The sequence below is a fragment of the Astatotilapia calliptera genome, chromosome 6 (assembly GCF_900246225.1).
Source record: "Astatotilapia calliptera chromosome 6, fAstCal1.2, whole genome shotgun sequence".
NCBI lineage: Eukaryota > Metazoa > Chordata > Actinopteri > Cichliformes > Cichlidae > Astatotilapia > Astatotilapia calliptera.
In genome coordinates this window covers 24,722,143-24,743,852 of record NC_039307.1, presented here as the reverse complement: position 1 = coordinate 24,743,852, position 21,710 = coordinate 24,722,143, and the positions used below count along the sequence as shown (strand labels likewise).

Genomic DNA, 21,710 nt, shown 5'->3' with positions numbered 1-21,710 from the left:
TCCTCTCTCGTCGCGTCCTGTGCTCGCATCTCTCCCTGTGATCTCTCCTCATCCTCTTTTCTTTCATGGTGGCTGCAGTTTGAAGGGCAAAGAAAATGTTTTGACTGTGAGATTTTATTTATGTTATTGTTGTTGCTGTTGTCTTCTTCTTCTTTCTTTTTTTTTTTTAAATTCCGGGGGACTCTCAAGGTTGACGCGGGCGTCATGACTTTTAAGTGACCACTCTGCCACAGCAATCGGTGATGTAACACGACTGGTTCCTGCTTCCCGGCTAGTCCCCTCCACCACCAGCAAAGCCAGCACATCCAGCAGGAGCAGCTCCACCGCTCGAGCCTTCTTCCCTCGGGGGAAACACTACCACCTGCCGCCACATCTCGCCCCTTATGACCGTCTCAAAGGTGAGTTCCCTTCAGCTCCAACTTCTCGCTTTGTGTTGCTTACTTGCCATCACGCACTCGCTGCGTGTGCGGGTGGGACACTTTGGGGGGGTCTGAGCTGCAGCCGGAGTTGGAGCTGTGCCATGCGGCTCCACAGCAGGTTGGATTTCAGCGGACGACTTTGCGGCAGCCACGAGGTTTGTTTGCACGCGTTTCATCCACACACACACACCGCTCCAACGTCTTGCTTGGTATTTGACAATGTGACGCAGAAGTGTGCAGCGGTTTCTGTTACACCTGATTCCCCCCCCGCACACACAGTATAGCACGACTGCATAGCTCTCTGCTGTTTCTCTGTTTGCATGGGTGGAAACCGAAAACCTGCACTGTCAACTTCACCATGTTTAAACGGAGTGAGTACAGTAGTTGATCTAATTGATTATACGTTAAGTGGACACTTTATTAGATACATCTTACTAGTCCTGGGTTGGATCTGCTTTTTGCCTTCTTCATGGCACAGGTGCTGGAAACATCTCTGAGAGATTTTGGTCCATACTGACAGGATGGCACATTTGATGTGCTCTGTTAGACTGAGGTTTGGACTGTGGGGGTCATTACAGTGAAGTCACCTGTGTTCAAGAAACCAGTCTGAGATGATTTGAACTTTGTGACATGGTGTGTTAACTACAGCAACCAGTGGAACATGTCATCATAAAAGGATGGACATGGTCATAATGCTTAGATAAGCCATTATCTGTGGCAAAGATGCTCAGTTGGATCTAAGGATGCCAAAGTGTGCTGAGAAAACATCCTTCACACCATTACATCACCAACATGAACCGTCAATACGAGGCAGGATGGATCCCTGCTTTCATGTTGTTTGCACCAAAACCTGACCCAGCCATTTCAGCGAGACTCGTCAGATCTGTTGTCCAATTCTGGCGAGCGTGTATGAACTGTAGCCTCAATGTGGTCTTCTGCTTCATGCTCTTCTGCGTACCTCGGCTGTAAAGCGTCACTGTTGCCTTTCTGTATGCTTGAGACAGTCTGATGATGGTGTATGAAAATCCCAGTATAGATCACCAGCTTGTCTGCCACATTCAGAGTCACTCAAATCCCCTTTCTTCCTCATTCTGATGTTTAACTTCAGCAGGTCGTCTTGAGCACATCTACGTGTGATTGGCTGATTAGATATGGGGGTTAATGAAAGCAGTTTAATGAATAAAATTGAAAGGAATTGAAAATAGAATTGAATCCATAATTAGGTTTGTTTTAAAAAGTATTTAGATTTTCACATCTAATGATCTCTAGTATTGGAAGTTTAGAAAATTTTAGCTGTGAAATCCACATTTGTCTTTTTTTTAATTCCAGCTATCATTCCAGAGCACACACATGCTTAGCTGTCACGTATGACGGAGAAAAGCACACCGTCCTGAACATTCTCTCTTTTTAATCAAGATAGCTGTCAAATCAAGGCAACAGCTAAAAATGAGCACTTTCACCAAACAAGTACTGAAAAAGATTGATATTAAAATAAAATGCTTCTTCTTTTTCTTTTATATGAAACATAATCCAGTATTTAGGTTGTTGGACAAAGCAGCCTTTTTAAAAAAAATCTTATTGTTTCTGGTTGTTTTAAAAATATTAGCTCAGCAGAAAACAGTTTATGCATATTTTTAAATAATTCTTTAAAATCGATAACTGAAGTTTTAGTTTACTTTTCATCTTAGCATTAAAGGAAAAAAGTAATCCCTACAGATGGCTAATTAGTTATCTGGTTAATTTTCAAACAACCTTGTGAACACGTTAGCATTTTAAATAATACTTTTGTTTTGGAAAAGCACTTTAAAGTTGTTTCATTATTCAGGACCTGCGAGTCGCACGTTTGTATTTTTTCTTGGGAGCAAACACAAAATCCAAACAGTGTTACCCTGATAAAGCTGTAATCAAAATGCTGCAGGTCCCATCAGCCAGTATATTGTGAATAGATTTGGTGTGCCCGTTCAGTGTAAACACCTCCCTGCTTCTAAGTGAAGCCTGTTATTTCTGCTCTGTGGGTGGCTGGACTCTTTCAGGCCACCAGTTCACCAGATTGTTTGGATCCATCGTGGGGTTTTTTTTTTTTTTATTCACTTCTGTCTGGACGGGTGTAAATAAACTTAAGACAAAGAAAAATAACAGCTTGAGAGCTGTGTTTAATGAACCGAGTCTAATGCTCACCACATGTGGAGCTGTGGGACAAATTTAGGACTTCAGTGCCAGTTGGCTCTTCAAGTGTGGCAGTGCACATCAGTTTCACTGAAGGCCGGTCCAGAGCGTGCGCCGTGATTGGACCAAACGAATATTTGTATAATTTTCAGATGTTTTTTATCAAATTCTTCCTTCTGTTTTATTTTTCCAGAAGTTGTGGTTAGTTGGTTCAGCGAAAGTCCCATTTCACTGCATTTATTGTCGCAGTTTGATATTGATATTCTCAATTTTCCTGTAGCATTAGATAAAAACAGAGGTTTGTATCCAAGGTGAATATTTGGGGGGGATGAGACTGCAGATTTTTGTAAACCTTATCCAGTCTGTTTGGGAGTCACTCCGAGTCACAGCGCAGTGTTTGGAGACAGGTTGCCTCCCACCAGGTGACCTGTTCAATTCCTGGCCCACATAATGAGGCGTTGGCTCTGTGGAACCAGTTGGTCGTCGCAGCTAATCACAAACTGTTGCTGAAAGTGGAAAAAATCGATTTAATCAGTGGGCAGCCATTTTTTTCCCTTCCTCTCTTCCCAAGTCAAAACAAGGGATTTTTACTCTATTTTTATTCTACTGTGACAGAGCCGTACAGTGTTTTGGTTTGGTGCGCATGCAATGTTTTTAATCCTTTTCTACACTTTTATCACTAACACCTTCAAAATTAGCTCAAAGAACAGTTTACATTTATTAATGAGCCTCATCAATAATAAACCCAACTTAGGCCAGCCCAACTTACTGCTTCCAGCTATTGGTAGGAGTCTTTCCTGTGAGATTCATGCAGCTTTACAGGGTTAGCTACATGAGTATCCATTTGACAGATGAGCTGTTATAAAGTCACAACTGAATCATGCATTACACAGCAGCTTTCTTCAGGTTGAGTCACGAGTGACGCCATCAGGGTGTTTTTTTTGGTGATCATTTCTATTAAAGCCCCTTTTGCAGCTTTTCGGGACTTGACTTTGAAATCTGCTTCTTTTTAAAAAAAAGAAAAAAGAAATTACGGATTAATAGGTTACAGGTATATTTGTGACTTCTCAAAGCAATAAAACAACAAACAAAATATATCAATGGGTATCCTAGCAACCTTGAAAACAGACTTTAAGGTTGCTGATATGGCTAGATAAAACATCGTCACCCATACACATACTTTCCATTGTTCAACAGGTTAGGAAATCATAAATGAACTAATAAAAAAGTTTGGTCATCAACCCCGGCGGCAACGCTGGGTTGGTGATCATTAAATTTATCAAGCTGAAACTGTCAACCCCACCTGTTAGCTCGAAAGTGGCAGCCCTGACTGTTAGGTGGAAACATTTAGCTCCCCCATGACTATGACATATTTTCACTCTGTACTGATTAAACTTAATAAGATCCAAGTTCAAGGCTCCTTTCGGGGCTGACCTCAGACACCAGTCTGGCCTTTCCGCCCATCTTAATGCTAAGCTAAGTAGCTCCTAAACACTTTCCAAGCATTTAACACTCAAAAAGAAGCTCCAAAAATGTCGAGCTGCTCCGTTTAAAGGTGTAAAATAATAGTGTTTAGTTTAAGAATTGACCTTTGGCTCCTTTTTTAAATATTTCCTAATGATATACTAACAGTTCGCTGCTCCCCCTCTTTGGGAATTTTATCAGAGCGCATGAGATAAACGGCGAGGTCAGTTACCGCTCTTCAGCTTGGCGGAGGCTTGATGCAAATTTTTCTCTGCGCCCCTGACAAAGAAAAGTCTGTAGCTAATGAACAGCGAACATGTTTTGGGGTTGCGCAGAGTTTAAGACTAATGCGTGTCAGCTTGAGGCACGACTTTTGGTGCCGTGCTGTGTGGAGAGGTGTCATACCAGCTCTCGAGTTGTCTAATTAGGCCTCATCCACCTAATGGCCAACCCGCTGCCAAAAAGAGCATTAGACTAATGAGTTTGCCACACGTCTGCACTTGTGTGAAACAAAAATCTCCCGACCACAAATGAACCCTCCCTGCTGTAGCCGGCTTTGAACTCGGTGAAAATTCTTGACAGTCTCATTTTTAACGAGGTGTTTGTGGGATTTGAAGGCACCACAGGCTCTTCTGTTTAAATCCACTGTAGAGAGAGTAAAAAATCTGCTGTGCACTTTCATGTTAGGGCCATAAAATGCTAACCTGGCATGTCTTCACACAGACTGTTAAACACATACCTGAGATTCCCTTGCTTTGTCCAGCCTGTGACGTGTGCTGTTTGCTATGTAGGTCCTCGTTTCTTCAGAATCTCTGAGCAGAGCCTCTTTTGTTTTTTTGTTTTGTTTTTTTTCCTGCTGTGGAAATACTTGGCTGTTTATCTTGTAGTATAACTTAATGTCACTCACATCCGGAGCAGTGATGAGGCGCTTGCTGCTGCTGCTGTTAGGAGTCAGTCTTTCCTTCTGTAACACCTGCAATGAACTGAAGGTGTGCTTTTGAGCAAACATGCCCTTGAATCAACCCGATGACCTGAGCGCTAGAAAATCTGTGCTGAATATATGCGGCTGTTAAGCTGCTGTTGTGCAATAAAGTGAAGACAAACCTGTTGTTGCGGGCCATTTAGTTACCTGTATGACTGCAGCCAGAGCTTGGTTTGCATTTCCAGCAGTAACCTGTAACCTGTGGGAGGCCTCAGGGTGAGGCAAGGCATGTATCTCCCAGCTGGCTTGGAAAGACCTCAGTATCACACTGGAAAAGCTGGAAGAGGTGTAGAGGGGGGCCTGGGCGCCCTAGCAACCCAGACCCAGGCAAGCAGCAGAAGCTGGATAGATCGATAAGCAAATCTAGCAGCCAGTATGAGCTGTTTTTAAAAGAGAAAAAAAAATTATATAAAAATGTTGTGTTGTAACAGAGCTGGAAGAACAAACAGATTAATTAATCAGAAATGTGTTGCGAGAATCATGTAATTAATTTTTAGTAGTGTTAAATTCACTGATCTCTGATTTTCATCGATGACCTATCTTGTTTTAAAAAAGCTTAAAATTGTACCAATTGAGGGTAAAATGTTTTGCTTATGTAACATGTTTATTTTTTATCTAAATTTGGGCATTTGGAGTCCACCGGGACTCAGCTTTTTGGAGCCAGCCTCCAGGGGCCCGTGGAGCAGCTGCAGTTCTTCAGTGGCTGGACGTTGCTCTTTGGGGATTCAGTGATTTTAAGCATTTAAAAGTAATAAATCTGCAAAAACAACTTCAACAATGGTCACTGTAGTCATTAAATGTTCAGGATTGTAGCTGTGCATGGTTTTGTCTTTGCAGCATTGTGTGTGTGTGTGTGTGTGTGTGTGTGTGTGTGTGTGTGTGTGCGCCAATCATGCATTTTTACTTTCTTTGTTGAGGGTTACATCCCTGATTTATTAAGAGGAAAACCCTGAAACTGAAGCAGCTCATGTCACATGTCCTCTGTTGCCATTACAGACCCGACTTTGTGCCCTGAGGTGATGTTGGAGAACCCTGTGTCCTCAATAAATGGTGCCTCATACATGACTGTACCTCCAGAACAAAGCCCCCCGTGGCCTTAAGACTCTTACTCTCTGCCCCCGCCACACCTCCTGTGGTTCAGTTTTCACTAAAACTAATGAAGGCCTGCTTCACTGCCCGGCAGGGTCAGAGTGATTTCACGGTACTTGTGGCCTCTTTCAGTTAATCCTGCTGTTCTCACACTGTCAATAAAACATCTGGTATGCACTTATTCTGTCTTTGCCAGGATTTTCTAACAGGTGGAAATCTTTTGAGTGTTCTTTCTTCGGAGATTGTGTGCCCTCAAAAACTCAGAGTAACACAAATTTCTGGTGATTTATTTTTCTTAAGTGCACCTAAGCAATAGTTTTCTAAAGTTCTTCATTGGGCATTGGCTGCTTTTTCACTCATGTTCAGTTCAGTCCTTGTATCTCACCATTTTCAGAGGAAGTCTTTATTAGCTTTTTTCAGTCGCTTAATTCTGATCTGTGACTCATTCAAACATAGAAAGTATGTAACTCCACAGGTGAACCAGTGTTGTGTCTACACATACCAGACAACATGGCAAAAAACAATTTAAAATTGCATCTTTATGCACTTTGTTACCAGCAGCCTGTCAGAGAATTCACTCCCATTTCTTTAGTTGAATCCATGAAAATAGATGTCACAGTCTGGCCGACCCAAAGTAGTATTTTTGCACTAAGGTGATTCCCGAAGAGGTATTAGCCAAAAACCTGTCACTCTCTGTAACAGTGTGCAGTGTGTCCTTAGAAAAAATTGAGGAAACTGGACAAATGGAAGACAAAAAAGAAGGGGCAGGCCTAAGAATCCATCGATAGCAGATTAACAGTATCTGAAAGACATGTCTTTAAGAAATAGGGGGGAAAAAAATCCAGCAACGACCGAACACAGGACCTGAGATAAGCACGTTAATCCTTATTTTAACGCTCTTCTCTCTTGGTGTCTTTTTTGAGAAGTGTGAGCAGAAGCCAGATTTTTGAGTTGTTGTGTTGATTCATCACCGGGGAGTTGTCGTCTGGTATTCGTGGATCATCATTTGATGCTTCAGCCTGGCGGTCAAACTGAATAAAATCTGCAGAGTATTGGGCTTTAGTAAACAATCTGCTGGTGGATATTGGGGAAGATTACTGTACTTGTCCTGACAATGGTTTAAAAATCCCGAAAATGCTCTTATATAAATCGAGAGGGTGCATGTGACCACAGAAGCTCTCTGTCTTTGTCCCAAAGACTACAAACTTCCCTTAAACAAGCTGTCGTCTGCTGTTTGTCACTGCAGGGCATTTACAGTGCCAGGCATAATGACTCCTCCAACAATGGCTTCGAAAGTCTTGTTTGTCTTTCCACCCTGACCTTCTTTTTCTTTTACTGTTACGTCACTGACACTCAGATCAGTCGTGGCAGGTTGCCGTGCACGTTTCTGACATGACAGCTGTTTGGGGATTATCCGGCACCACGTGGGTCAAACAGAGAGGGGATTATTTTAGAAAATATAGACGGAGTCAGTAAATGTGTGCACAGTACAAGTAAAATACTGCAGGCCAAGCTTCAGAGTGAACAGCTGGTTAGCACCTGAAGGGTTTATATGCGGTTTCTTTGGTAGTTGTTCTATTGAGGCGTCTGATGACATCATGCGCACATTGCTTGAGAATTGTTTGCCATGTTGGCTGTGACACAGCCACTGGTTGGCGGGAAAAAACATGAATCTCCTGACCAGTTGGCAGTGGTTCCTGAAGGTTACTGGCTCTTGCTGGATGAGGTTGCACCAAAAACTTCCTTGTGTTGCTTTGGTTGCTATCAGATTGCCACAGTTGTCTGTAGTTTTTTTTTCCCCCTCAGCCGTAAAAGGCTGATAGGGTGTCGCTGTCACCCCGCTGGACAGGTGGCCAGCTGTCCAAGTTTGTGAATGCAATAACTCAGGAATGAGGCAACATAGGATTTTCAAGATCATCCCACTGAAGCATTTACTGAAACTCTGTATAATATCAGTAAGTTTTGATTAAAGGTCACGTTTGTTTAGTTTGGTGCTTTTTTTTTTTCCTTTTTAAGAATTCCCATATAAAGATCAGAAGCTTCTGGTCGGACTTATAAAAACCCCGCTGCTTCAGGCAGCGTGCGCTCCGGTTGTTTTTGAAGTTGGCAGCTCTTAGTCATGAAGCAGATGGGTCAGCAGAGTCTTATTTATTATTCATGATAACGAGTGGTTGGCCACACACACACCTGTGTGTGTGTGTGTGTGTGTGTGTGTGTTTCAGCCTGTTGGTTCATGAGATTTAAAGTTGCACATCATGAAAATTACTGTTAGAACAGTTGCAGACTTGGTCTCTGATGCCATGTTTATTAAACCCGACAACTGCTTTCCACAGATAAGTTTACAGGGTGATTAGAATAAGTGGCTCTGTGTACTCAAAAATATACCGTATATTGTGTGTATGAATACATACTGTTATTTATACTTGCAGCGAGGCACGAGACTGACATTTTTGTGTGCAGACAAAAATATTTCAGCAACTGCTGGATGACTTTCTGTGTTAATGGATAAACAAACTGGCCGTGCATTTGTTGCCTGATTTACATGTGGTTTGGCAGTGAAAAGTCTGCTAACACATGGATTGCCATAAAACTTGGCACAGGCATTTAAATTCTGATCGCTTTTGTCTTTTCTTAAAGGTCTCATGTTACAGCCAGATCATTTATTCTACCGTGCCTGAATCAACCATGTTTTAGCCTGGTTCTGTCTGCACTGAGCCAGCACTCTTTGCCAACTGGGAGCAGTACTTTTCTCTTTATGATGTCTCAGGGCAGGGTTTGGCATCTGTTCCTATCAAAAGAGCCAAGATTGATCAGTTTTTGCCAAAGACATTTGTATTTAGGGGAAAACCATTTTTTTTTTTTTTTTTATCCTTATGATGAAGATGACACAGCCTGTAAGGTATGAACTGGCCTCTCCAATTTGGGTAAAAATAATTGTCTTTTTACATGTGAACACGCTGCAGTGCGTTTTATTTAAGATTCGCTAGGAGACAGACTCTTCTGTCTAGAAAGAACACGGCAGCTTAGGTTTATAAAACAGCATCTGAACAAACCACAAGATTTCTGGATTAATGTACTTTGGACAGATGAGACAAAAGTGGAGATGTTGCACAGTGGCATGTTTGGGGAAAACAACCAAACCCCCCCCCCCTCGACGTAATCATAAATGCCTCGTACCAAACATCAAGCACGGTGGTGGAGGGGTGATGATTTGGGGTTGTTTTCCAGCCACAGGACCTCAGTACCTTGCAGTCCCTGAGTGGACCATGAACCTCTCTGTATACCAAAGTGTTATAGAGTCACGTGTGAAGCCAGTTCTTGCTGTTAAAGGTTAAATCATTGGGTATACTTAATTTATCACCAAACTGCAGAGAGTCCTGTGAACATTTTTTTCCACATGACTGTATAAACTCTAAGTTAATTGTGTGAAGTGGCCTACTTTAGTTTATGGCCTGCAGAGGTATATCCGATCTGTTGCCAGTTTACTTCATTAGCGCTAGTATGACTATGTTAGCCTGCTAATATAATGACTTAGTGAGCATGTTATAGTTGGGTTAAGCATTAGCTTTTAGCTGAAGACTACTCACAAAACCATGTATAAGTGCATTTCTTTAGCTAATGTTTGGTTTGAGGCTTCACAGACAATTTGAGTCTAGCATGTCATGTTGCATGCCACAGTGCATTAATGCAGTTAGCTAATGGGCGTGATGTGATTTGCTGTGGCCTCGTTTTGCTCGACAGCAGGATGTACACTGTGGCTGTACGCTGTCTGTGTATTGTTTATACAGAGAGGGTGAGCCTATATAATAGCAAGCCAATCCCCTGGAGTCTCAGAAAGTGAAGCTCACCTTGACTACAGTTACTATGGATAAAGTGGATGGATGGCCTCTAGCTGCTGCTAAGCTCCACAACACTGTATTAATCTACATGATGAGGATCCTTGTAACTTCCTTGGTGTGCTCTAATCAAACCAGCTCATTGCCTTTGTTGAATAATGAATCATGCTTTAGCCATCTTGTCATTTAATATTCCTTATGTGTATAAAATAAATTATTAATTCTCATAAAAAGGTCCTCTTAGACTAATTTTAGAACATCCAACCTAATTTGGTGCACATTTTTTCCCACTTTTCTCCCTTTGATGTAGAATATTTTTAACTCTGTCAGGAGTTTTCACTGCAAACATCACCAGCTGGCTGCAAAACAGCTTTACTTAGTTATAATTGATATAAGATAAAAAGACACTCCCTCAAGGATACACACACACACACTTGTCTCTATTCTGTGATGTGACACGATGTGTGCTTATAACCAGCCATATAATGTGATTAATATTTTAATAGGCCTGCAGTTTCTCAATGAAACGGCTCCTCGCACAGCTGAGATCTAGGTCACTTGGCGACGTTTTATGTACTTTATTTTATTTATTGTAAACAGACATGGAAACGCTTAATGTGTCCCATCTGAAAATAAGAGGTAAAAGGCATCGATGTATTCATATAAATATAACCATTTACAGCAAATAGTGCTGTTTCTGTCCTGAAAAAAGCCAAAAACACTTCATCCCTGCAGTTTGCTTAAGAAACGGCTACCAGACCACAAATTAAGTCAGTATGATTCTGGATTTTAAACTCTTGTGGTGATTTGTGTTCTATATTATTTTTATGTCTGTAAAAGGTTTGAAAAGACAAGTAACTTAAGTAGTAACTTAGTATCTGTGCTATTATGTAAAGCATGTGCATCATGTCTGCTGTGCAGCTAATGTGGCACACCTTAAAGTAAAGCCACTACTCACTCCTCACTTCACTTTCATTATTAAGTAGACATGAGCAACAGGGACCGTGTATATAGAAAAAATGGCTTGTTCGCCATGATGTCACCCATTGGGGTGGGACAAAGCTGCCAACTATTAGAGGGCAGAGGCTTTACTCACGAAAAGCAACCATATGTAACCAATGCCTCATTTTTGTGCACAAACTGACCAATCAGAGCAGACGGAGGAAGGGTCACAGTAAAATGTCTCAGGCACAGGACAGCTGCTTAGTGTAGGCACAGACTGGGCCAATACTAACACTCACTCTCGTTTTAGGAGAGTTATAATACCCAATAACTAAATGTGATGGAGCTAAAGCTTATTATTAGTCACTACAATACAACAGGTCGACTCTTTAGGTAACTATTGACAATGGGAGTGGTGACTGAACCAGGCTGGGGTTTGAGACACAGAGATGACTTGAACACTTAGATAGTATCAGATTACACGGATGTTTTCAGGAGCCTTCCTAAGAAATTACAGATGCCTTTCTGGGAAATCAACAGATGGAAAGAAGTTCAACTGTAACTGCTCTGACTGCCTGTCTGTGACGTGATCGTCATGCGTTGCATGCAGTATGACCATTTCCAGCTAAATCTCTTAATGAAAGTTAAGGGAAAAAAAGCGATTTTCTTTCCTGGTTGTCAAATCCAGAATCTCGCTTTATATACCGTTTCTATGATCCTCACAGTTGGCTTACATGTGCGACAACTGAGAGAGGTGCCTGTAGATGAATCGGGATGAATAACGGATTTCAACATGCTTCGTGACCTATAAAATGAGTAACAGTACATGGTTTGAATGCTTTTCCAACACAACTTCGTGGTCCATTGGTTTTTACAAACCCTGCTTCGTGCCAAAGTTGATGTAAGCAGGTAGTGTAGCTGTGATATCACTGAATGGGAATTGTTTCAAACAGATGTGTTAATGGAGATTTTGGAGTGAATCAGACGTGAAAGAATGAGGCGTGCTGCACAGGCATGCAAACAAATTATTCACGTTAGATTTCGGCCAACTGGAGGTGAGATCACTATCACACAATGTTCTTAAAGCAGCCATCTGACGGTATGGGATTAAAGGTGTTACTCAAACTACAGAGAGCAAGTTTCCAGCTGGTGATTAAATACCTGAATCACTTAATATACACAAGTCTTATGCAAGGGTATATCTGTCATTTCTTTAGATTCTGCTAAGGTAACAGGAAATCAGTGCAGTGATTTATTGAAACATACAATGAAATTCTTCAACACAGCCTGAACTCTCTTTGGCAGATTTCTTGTCATTTCTTTAAATGGTCTTCAGGAATAGTTCATCAGGTTTCTTGAAGAACATTCAAAGCTCTTCTTCTTCTTCTGTTCTCTGTCAAGATGATCCTACACTGCTTCAATGATGTAGGATCCAATGACGGATCCTACATCATTCAATGATGTAGGTCCAGGCTCTGGGGAGGCCAATCCATGACTGTTAGTGCATCATTGTGTGTTTTTTCTATCTCTTCATGCTTTTACCGCACTGTTTGGGATCATTGCCGTGCTGAAAAATGAAACAGTCGCCAGTCAGCTGCTTTCTATACGATATTGCATGACAGTACTTTACAAATTTCTTCAGTAATCGTCACTCCATCAGACCTGTTGCAACTGATTTCACTGTAGTTCCTGTGTTAATTATCGTACCTCAGCCTTTTCTCCGTGTCTCCCATCCTTAAGAATGACGTCATGACAGCCACACTTCCACTGAAACCATTTCTTTTTTGTTTTTTTTTGCTTGTCCCGTTTGGATCTTTAGCCATCAGAATTGTTGTCTGAAGGCCAAAAAAGATGCCAAGCGGATTTACTTTACCAAGTGGATCATCATGGCCTTGCCATATTGGTCCATTTGATTGACCTTTTTTATAATTATGTATTTATTTTATTTTATTTCCAGTTGTTACAGACGGGACTGACATGACTGGGGGATAGGACAGGGAGAAAGAAAGAAAGACAAAATATAACAAACAAACAAAAAAAAAAGAAAATCCAGAGGACCCAGAGTACGAGGACCCAAGGAGGACCACCAGGGGGGCAACCTTGCCAGAGAAGAGCTAAGCAGCCACGGAGCAGAGGCCAGAGGGGGGTTGCAGTGACGTGCCCGCGGGCTCTACCGGCAGCCAGCTGTGCCAGAGGGGACCGACCCTCAGGGCCAGAGGCCTGAGGGCGCCACACCTCCCAGAAGGGGCCCAGCCAGGCCACAGGCACCAGGCCCCGCCAAGCGGCCACCAGGAGTGAGCCGGTACATACATGAGCGCCCAGACACCAAGAACCACCAACGCACCAACGTCTGAGGGCATCAGCCACCGGCAGGGAGTGTGGTGAGGGCAGATAGGCCTCCATATCTTGGAGAGCCTGAGATGTTGAAACCATTTCTAACGAGGCTTCAGCAAACAATAAATCAGCTGATGGGCAACATGCACCTCTCAGGTCTTGTGTCAGTGTGTCAAACGTTTGCTTGATTTTTCTTACGGACATGCTTTCAGATGCTGTTCGTCTCCAGAGGCCTGGTAATGAACTAATCATTTGATTCAGGTGTGTTGACCCAGGGCGATATCTAAAACCTGCAAGACACCGGCACTCGAGGCCTGGAGTTGCCTACCCCTGCTCTAGAAAGACAGATTTGCTTCTTGATTGAGCGGCTGGAAATAGACTCAAAAATTTGGACATGTTTCCCAGGTTTAGACTCGTGCTGACAATTCATACCCCCATGATTTTCATCAGCATAGTTAGTCACACCTTAGTTTGTTGAGACAGGAACAGATTCTGATCTTAAACTTGATACTCGTGCTGCGTCTTGTGCGTTTTTAAAAACTGGATTGTTGACGACGGATTTAAAACCTGATGTCATACCTGACTATTCAGCAAACTTCAAAACTAAAAAAAACTCTTAAAATAACAACATTTTTGCTATTTCCCCCAAAAAAGGGGAATTACTGAAACTCTAAATAGTTTCTGTTGCACAAACACCTGAATGCTTGACTCGTTACATGTACTGACACTGAACCAGACAGCTAGAAAGGTATTTTCGTTATCTTCTCATCGCCTGAATCATACCAGTGTGCCCCTGATTGTTGGGAATCAGATATATTTAACTTCACTTGCTGGTCGTACGCTTGCCTCGTTATGATTTCACTCTTTCAGCGTTTTCACTGCACGGACCATGTGGCTACTTTATTCAATCAGTATTTTATTTTTATCCAGGCAGGTGTGGCTTCTCATTTGCAAAGTGAAGCAGAAAAACCAGAGCACAAGGTGACATGCAAATCTACGAGGATCAGGGGAAAATAAGGAAAGGAAGACTTTGCTTTTCTCTGATGCGGTGCTGAGTCCTCACCAATACATTGGTGACATCCAAAATGACCAGCCTCTCATTTATTTGTTTTCAGGTGGACCCGTGTAAATGAATCTGTCTGCAATGTAGGCTTCTGTGTACACTGGGCTTCAATAGCTCCAATACAATTGAATTACTGACTGCACCTGTATTTGAGCTGGAATGCAGTGTTTGCTCAGTTGGCATACAATTTCTGTATTTAAAAAAAAAAAAAAAAAGCAACCCCAAACGTACTCTAGGAGTGAAGACACTGAGGCGAAACACAGGACTGGCACTGAAACCAGATGTTTTACAGCCAAAACACAGTCAGACAGCTAATCAGCAATGACAAAGTAAAGAAGGGAAGGTCACTGTGTGTCTGCGGTGTCAAAGGGTCTGGCCTATTTTCTCACAGCAGCTAGTTATTAACCTGCCACTGTGTGAGTTGAGATTAGAGGGAAAGCTTCTGGTTTAAGCTCTTTGGAAGGAGCCACAAGCTTTTAGGACTCTTGCCCTGTGCTTATTGATAATTGCCACACACACACACAGAGTCAAAATGACAAGCTTTAATCATAGCCAAGAGCTTAATGAAAGGAAATACAGAAGGTAACAACAAATGGATCCAGGGCTTCCAGTATGTGTTGTAAATCACAGTTGTCTGTAGTGATAAGGAGGTGACAGGGTACACGGTGATACTGGCAAATCTCTCGAGCTCTGTCTGTCTGGTTGATATCCTTGACACACCTTTTGGCAAAGTGAAACTGGCTTGAAAAGTTTTAGACATATCTTCCAGTCGCCCAGTAATTAGTAGACTTGTTATTAAATTTATTCACTATTTGTGTAATAATTCTGTTCTTCTGCTGTAGGTTTTAGTTTTTAAGAGGTCAATGTGAGAATCACTGCTAATGTTAGGGTTAGTTTTCCCGCTTTCTCTCTGTGATCAAACAGCAGCCCCTGATGAGCCAGCAGCTTCTCATGCTTTCACCAGTTTGTGTTCTGAGTCTTATCTCAGAGACACTGTGACCGTTGGACTTTGTTGTGTATTTGGGGGACATGTGTTTGCAGCGTTTTAGAGCTTTATCAGTAGTGTCGCGGCATGTGTGTGTCCAACAAGTGCATACTTCTCTTCTCTCTTCTATGTTACAGATGAAGTTAAGTACAAGGTATCTTCTGCTATGAAGATAAATGGTTTAGGTGCAAAACGTTTGATTGGCTTGTGAAATATATTGCCATGACTTAAACTTTGTCTGAAATGGTTCAAAAATTACCTCCACCTTTAACCTACATTAATCTGATGCTTACACATGCCAGTCATTACATTAGGAACGTAATGACTCTCCAGTCAGCTCAATCTCTAGGTAATAACTTTTGATCACAAGGTGATTGCACGAGTCACCTGGTGGAAGGCAACTTCAAACAAACTCGGTCCAACTTGACTAATTCAGTCTTGCTTCAATCAGTTCATGCTTAAAGATTGTTGAAGATTTGCAAATAATAATTGACATCTAATTTATAAATGCGGACAGACTGTTGCAATCAGTGCGAGTTGGTGTGCGCTGATGGGTTACTTTGCAAAATAAAAAGGTTATTGCACATGGTCATAATAATTTTGATCATTTCAGTCTCTCACCACTGTTTTCCATGGCTTGACTGTAGCATAATGCTAGCCAAGTGTTGCACTTATGGCAGCTCATTCATTGTGTGCACTACCTTCTTAATATAGCAGGGTTTGTATACATTTATCATTCTGTTTTCCCCCATTTCAAGGAATGGTATCTTTAAACTTGGAAACTCTAGCAAAATGTGTTTAATTGGCTAGCTAGTTGCTTACTAGCATTAGCAACATGAATCCAATGGCTAATTAGCATCTAACCCATCTACTTGTTGTCCAGTCTTAGGACTACAGTGGGACCTACTGCACCTCTGGGCACATATAAGCTTAGAAGTCTCGCTGAGTCTATGTCATGCTGATCGTTACCTGAAGCATTTTTTTTACTATCAGTCATGTGTAACTGTCAGCTAGCTGTGTGGAAATGGAGTTGTGCCAATGCAAGTGCTTAGAATAACAAAGCTACCTTTACATACCTACACTTTTCCATCTGTCAGTTAAAGTAATGAGGTAATCTTGTTTCTGTTGCAATCTGTCCTGTCACGTACAATCATGCACAAGCTGCTACACAATGCTGACAACACGAGATTCTTGATTTTTCTGTTGTAGATTCAGTTTTGGTTTAAAAATCATAACACGCACAAAAAAATGCTTTTAATATTTTCACTTGTTCTTTTTTTGGCTTGAGGCAGACTGGATTCACTTTATTCATTAAAATAATAAATATAGGAAAAATTATTTGCCTTTAGTAACATTTAAATTGCACTACCGGATGATAGCAATCGAAACCGCACGGTATCACATTTTGTGTGGGGATATTGTATTGATAACAGAAACGCCTATATCAGTATTTTTAAATGAATTAAAATACTGTGGCTGACTGCAATCACTCTGGAGAGATTGTCGAAGGTTTGCAAATAATTGTGTCTAATTCATAAATGCAGACTAATGGTCAACATGTTGCTGTCATGTTCCTGCTGGTTGTATTCTACTTATATTTCTTTAGAACAGGAGGGTTATGAGATGTAAGAATGTCTGTTTAAATATAAATTTCTAGAAACGTGTGATTTGCATCAAGTTATCAGAGTTGATTGCTGTACTATCAAAAACTGAATGTATGTAAATCCCTAGCTTGACCTCATTCAATAGCAGACTGATAGCAGACTACTTATAGCAACATTTGTGGCAGGATTTAGTGGCATACTAGTATGCTTGGCACTCTAGTACTGGATAAATCAGATATTCACAAAGTTTAGCTCTGAGGACCTAATTTGCATTTTGAAAAAAGGTGATAAATCTCAATATGCAGTACTCAGCATATCGCAAAATGTGTGTCGTGAGGGAAGTATTGTGATGCTTGGGCTATGTGGGGATTCCCACCTCTGCTACATAATAGTATTGTTACTGTCATTCAGTCATTTATGCAGGTAGGACAGCAGTGGATGGAGAAAACTGTACATAGGACAGACATTTATGTAAACAGTTGCTGATAATAAAGAAGAGAGAAGATGAATGGAGAAGATTAAAAACCATCTGCTATCTTCAATCAGAAAGGCAAGATTGAAGCATTAAATATGTGTACACATGGCCAAATCCTACCTTACTGCAGGTAAAGTAAACAGTCGTATTCTGAACACTTCCTCCCATTACAGCTAACGTGCAGGAGCTCAGGTTTCTGTGGTAACAATGACTGACCAGCCCCTCTGTGAAGGCCAGCTGCCAGTGGACAACTCTTTTTTTTTTTTTTTTTTTCGCCCCCTTTCTCTCACCCCATCCTCATATCGACCTGTTATCCTAGCGTGTGCTGCTAATGTGCCATTACATAATGGTTCACTTTGACTCGACGGTCCAGCTGAAGCCATGTGAACGGTTGAAAGGACTTTTGTAGCAGCTTGGCATTCTGCCCAAAATGCAGCCGATCTGATATCTGATGCAGGCTGAAGATCACAGAGAACAGAAGGTTTGAGAGGGGCTGTCACAGATTATTACGCTAACAGGAAATATTAGTTTGGCGCTTTTGTAGCGGAGAACATCTGGCTTAATCGGTGTGAATATATGAGTCGGCTAATGGTGAGGAGCCGAGCTGGTGCTGTGTTTGTTCCTGAAGATGGACCCACATTTTAAATCTTCACTTAAAATAGTTTACATCACTTTTTAGTTTATAGTTTTACATTTTTCTCTTTGTCAGATCAGAAATCGTAGAGGAAGAGACAAAGAGACGATACGAAGCATACGTTTTATGCACTGTACCTTGCTTAAGTTTTAACCCACCCTTTTATTTTTTTGTTTTGTTAGGAAAATAGGAAATGGGTGCACTGATTTGATGAAACGTGTGAAAACATACAGAGTGGGGACAAGCCTAACCAACCTGAAAGTCACTTTTATTCTTGAACACAGCTGGAACTTTTGTAGGTAAGCTTTCTCAGAAGTATTTAAATAGTCTTCAGGAATAGTTCTCTGGGCTTCTTGAAGGACACTTAAAGCTCATCTTTGGAAGCTGGCTGCCTTTTGTTCTGTTCTCTGTCAAGATGATCCCATACAGTAGATTGATGAACTGAAGGTACAGAAGCATCTCTTAGGTCCTGTGTCAGATCTTTGCCAGATTATGTCCTATTCCTTAAAAGATATGACTTCCAGATACTGTTGGTGTTTTGTTGTTTTTAAGGATGTACTGCACACCATGCCCAAATATTCCAGGCTTTCAGCTAATATGTCTTTGGGAATCACCACTAAAAATGTGACTTGGATCAATCGACCAGCTGATTAAAAGCTAATTAGTATATTATGATCAAATTCCACATATTTACTTCTTCCATCTTCTGAAATGTGAAGCTTTCCAGCTCCTGTTTGCCGTATACAGGACAATAAAATCATTTTTAAAAATATTTTTTCATGAAGATGTCAACAATATTTGGCAGTAAAATGTAACGGCAGAAACTACTCCTACCCTAAATTCGGATTTTCCAGTCGGTGCTTCAGTTTTCTCAGCAACTGTTCCACTGATCTGCTTCCAACTAACTCGGAGTAGTACTCGTGATCCGAATAGGTGGAGCATCCAGTTTGTCATAGTTTGGATTAGCGGTTCTCATATTTTGGCTAAAGGTTGTTCAGTCTAGAGCACCGACTACCTGCCTGTGAGGCTTTTAGGGAACATCTGTAAATTGCAGCAAGACTGAAAACAATCACAAGTAAACCTGAACCTGGAGAAAACATTGCAGGGAAATTTGGTCACAGTTTAAAAATAACTGCTGTCAGCAAGTATGGCTCAGTTCCTCATGCTTGAGCAAACCACTTCCTAAAAATATTATCTGTTCTTTTTAGGCTCCCTTTGCAAAGACATTTGGTGAAAGTATTCCTACATTCATGCTTATTTTAAACCCCTCAGCCGTATGGACGTTTTCACCACCTGCTTTCATTGTATTTCCTTTACGGAGTTTGAAAAACCTGCCAAGCGCGTTTTTTCTGAAGAACTTTGAATCACTTGTGTGTGAACCGAGCCTCGTCTCAGAGATACTCCGGTCAGAGTTTCTAGGAATCCACATATACGTGTTATTTCACTACCTTTACATGTAAACAAAACAAATCTGGCGAGTAGATCGTTTCTTTTTTTTATTTTGAGCAACAGGGTTAAAGATGAGCGTTTGCAGTTACGAGAGTGAGAAATCCTGATTGAGCAAACGCTGCGGAGGAGTGACTGGAGGGAGTGGCACTCGAGGAAGGAGAGGGAGTGAGATTACCTGCTGTCTCTCACTCCCCCTCGCTCTCTCTCTCTGTGCAGTCACCTCCCTCTCGGGGAGTGTACACACTCCTGCGCTCGCTCCTTGCTTGTTCACACACGCTCTGGGCTTCATGGTGCACACACACATACTGTCTGTCGTCGCTGACTAGACTGCTTGTGTTGATTGTGCACATCAAAGAAGAAGAGCTTGAGTGCAGGAGGGACTGTAAGATCTTTTTGGACTGGGTTTCGTGGTGTGTTTATGTTCACACGCGTGTGGGGAAAGTAATCACAACAGCAGCAGCACTGGTCCATGAAGCTAGGATAAAGAAAAAGAAGTGATTGTAGTTTGTTTTTTTGTTTTGTTTGTTTTTGTCTTTTTCTGATTTGGCTTGTCACTGAAGACAGAGATCAACTGTTTCCCTCTTCCCTGCTGCTGGTGCTGCTTCTTCCACCAGTGACAACTTACTCGACAGGGTGAGTACTGCTGAACTCCCACCTCACCTCCTTCGCTCTCCCCCTGACTCAAGTGAGCCTTTTTCATCCGTGTTGTCCCTCCATGTGGGTGTTGCTCCCTCTGATCGGTCTCTGCAGTTTGACATTCGCTTATTGATCTCCGTTTTATTCTTTAGACCTCCATGCGTGTGTGTGTGTGTGTGTGTGTGCGTGCTCGCCATTTCCCCCCCGAAGCTTTAAACTCAGGACTGTTGAGTGCACATCAATAAGACAGACTTGAACAAGATGAAACAAAAACCGTTCTGCAGACTGACTCTGAATCTGAATTTCCACAGCAGCTCACATTTAATGTGACTGCACTTGTGCTCTTTTAGTAAATTATCCTACAGCCCCGAGATCGGACATGTAAGCTCTCATTTGCTACCGTAAGTGTGGAGATATTTTCAGTTTTTTGCTGAGGATTAAAAAAAAAAAAACGTCGGAAGCTGTCCCAGAGTTGTTGTAAAAATGACATCATCATCAGCTAACATCCCAGTAAAGTTATTTCAGCTCACAGATTCAAAACACTCCCATTCACTGAAATATGCGTCTTCTGGTTTGGATTTCAGTCTTTTTGAGGTCTTTTCATTAAGCCGGCAGTCCTGATTTATTCACACGAGTGTCCCGAGTGGGGAAACTGTAAGACTCGGCTGGGATACGATCAAACATTTCGGGGAGTTCTTAGGAAACTTTGCTTGTTGATTTGTGGTGAAACCCTGACCGGCTGATTGTGTCATCATCTCATGTCTTGTTTCAGCTTATAGTGAGTCTTCTTAGGAAATAAGTGCGCCGTGATTTGTATCTTATTGTCTTGCAAATTACGTTACATATGGATGTCCTTCAGGAGCTAATGGATGTTCACCGCGTGAGCTGTGCACTCTCTCCAGCCGGGAACTAATGGAAAACTCTTAAGGGCAGACTTGTGTTAATGCAGTACCTGCTCACTATGATGTCTGGTACGTGGCTGGGTGGAGTTTGTTTTGCTTCATCTTTGCACTGTCACTTTAGAGAGTTACAGTTTTGGTCTTATTTCCTATCAGTGATAGCATCTGACATCTTCTTTCCATGTTTTAAACAAACCCTGAACTCTGAAGGTAGGATAAAAAGAAAAAAAAGTCCTGAAAGTGTAAACATGGATTTCAAACTGATTACTTCGGGAGAAGTTGTATCAGGACTACGGGAGCCTGGGATCGACCCACCAACCTTCCAAAGTATCCCTGGGTGAGTTACTGACCCTAAAGACTTCCTTCTTCAGTATGGATTAGTGATAGAGAAGTGCTGTGTATGCAGATTGGAGTGCAAAGTGCTTTGAGTGGTCGACAGGACTGAAAAAGCACCATTTATTTACGGAGGCTTTCTTCTTTGACACGCACACAAACACAAAATACACGCACTTGCAATTTTACCGGCAGTCCAGGATCAGTGGGAGGTGTTTGGTTGCATTTAAGCTTTTATAACCTAAAGAACAGATAACCAGATCTGTCTGATAATCAAGTTTGTCTCTTGACCTTCATTTTAGCACAGCGGCTGTTTTCTCAAAGTGCAGGGTTATCGTAACTGCAAAAAGATTACCAGAAAACTGCAGAACAACACACAAGCTCTCCATGTTCGATTAAA

The 21,710-nt window shown here is 41.7% G+C and overlaps 1 protein-coding gene across 4 annotated transcripts in view; it reads left to right on the top strand.

Annotated features, from left to right (window-relative positions):
* The window catches only part of coro2aa (coronin 2Aa), a 40,140-nt gene continuing 18,430 nt past the window's right edge, over positions 1–21,710 (top strand). Inside the window, exon 1 of one of the 4 annotated variants that reach the window (XM_026171277.1) lies at positions 1–398. In XM_026171277.1, coding sequence (XP_026027062.1) covers positions 384–398 — 15 coding nt within the window. In that variant the 5' untranslated portion in view covers positions 1–383. Of the gene's footprint in view, positions 399–429; positions 575–632; positions 791–19,933; positions 20,076–21,710 lie in introns of those variants that run through there. The other 3 variants (XM_026171275.1, XM_026171276.1, XM_026171278.1) reach the window with 3 other exon arrangements.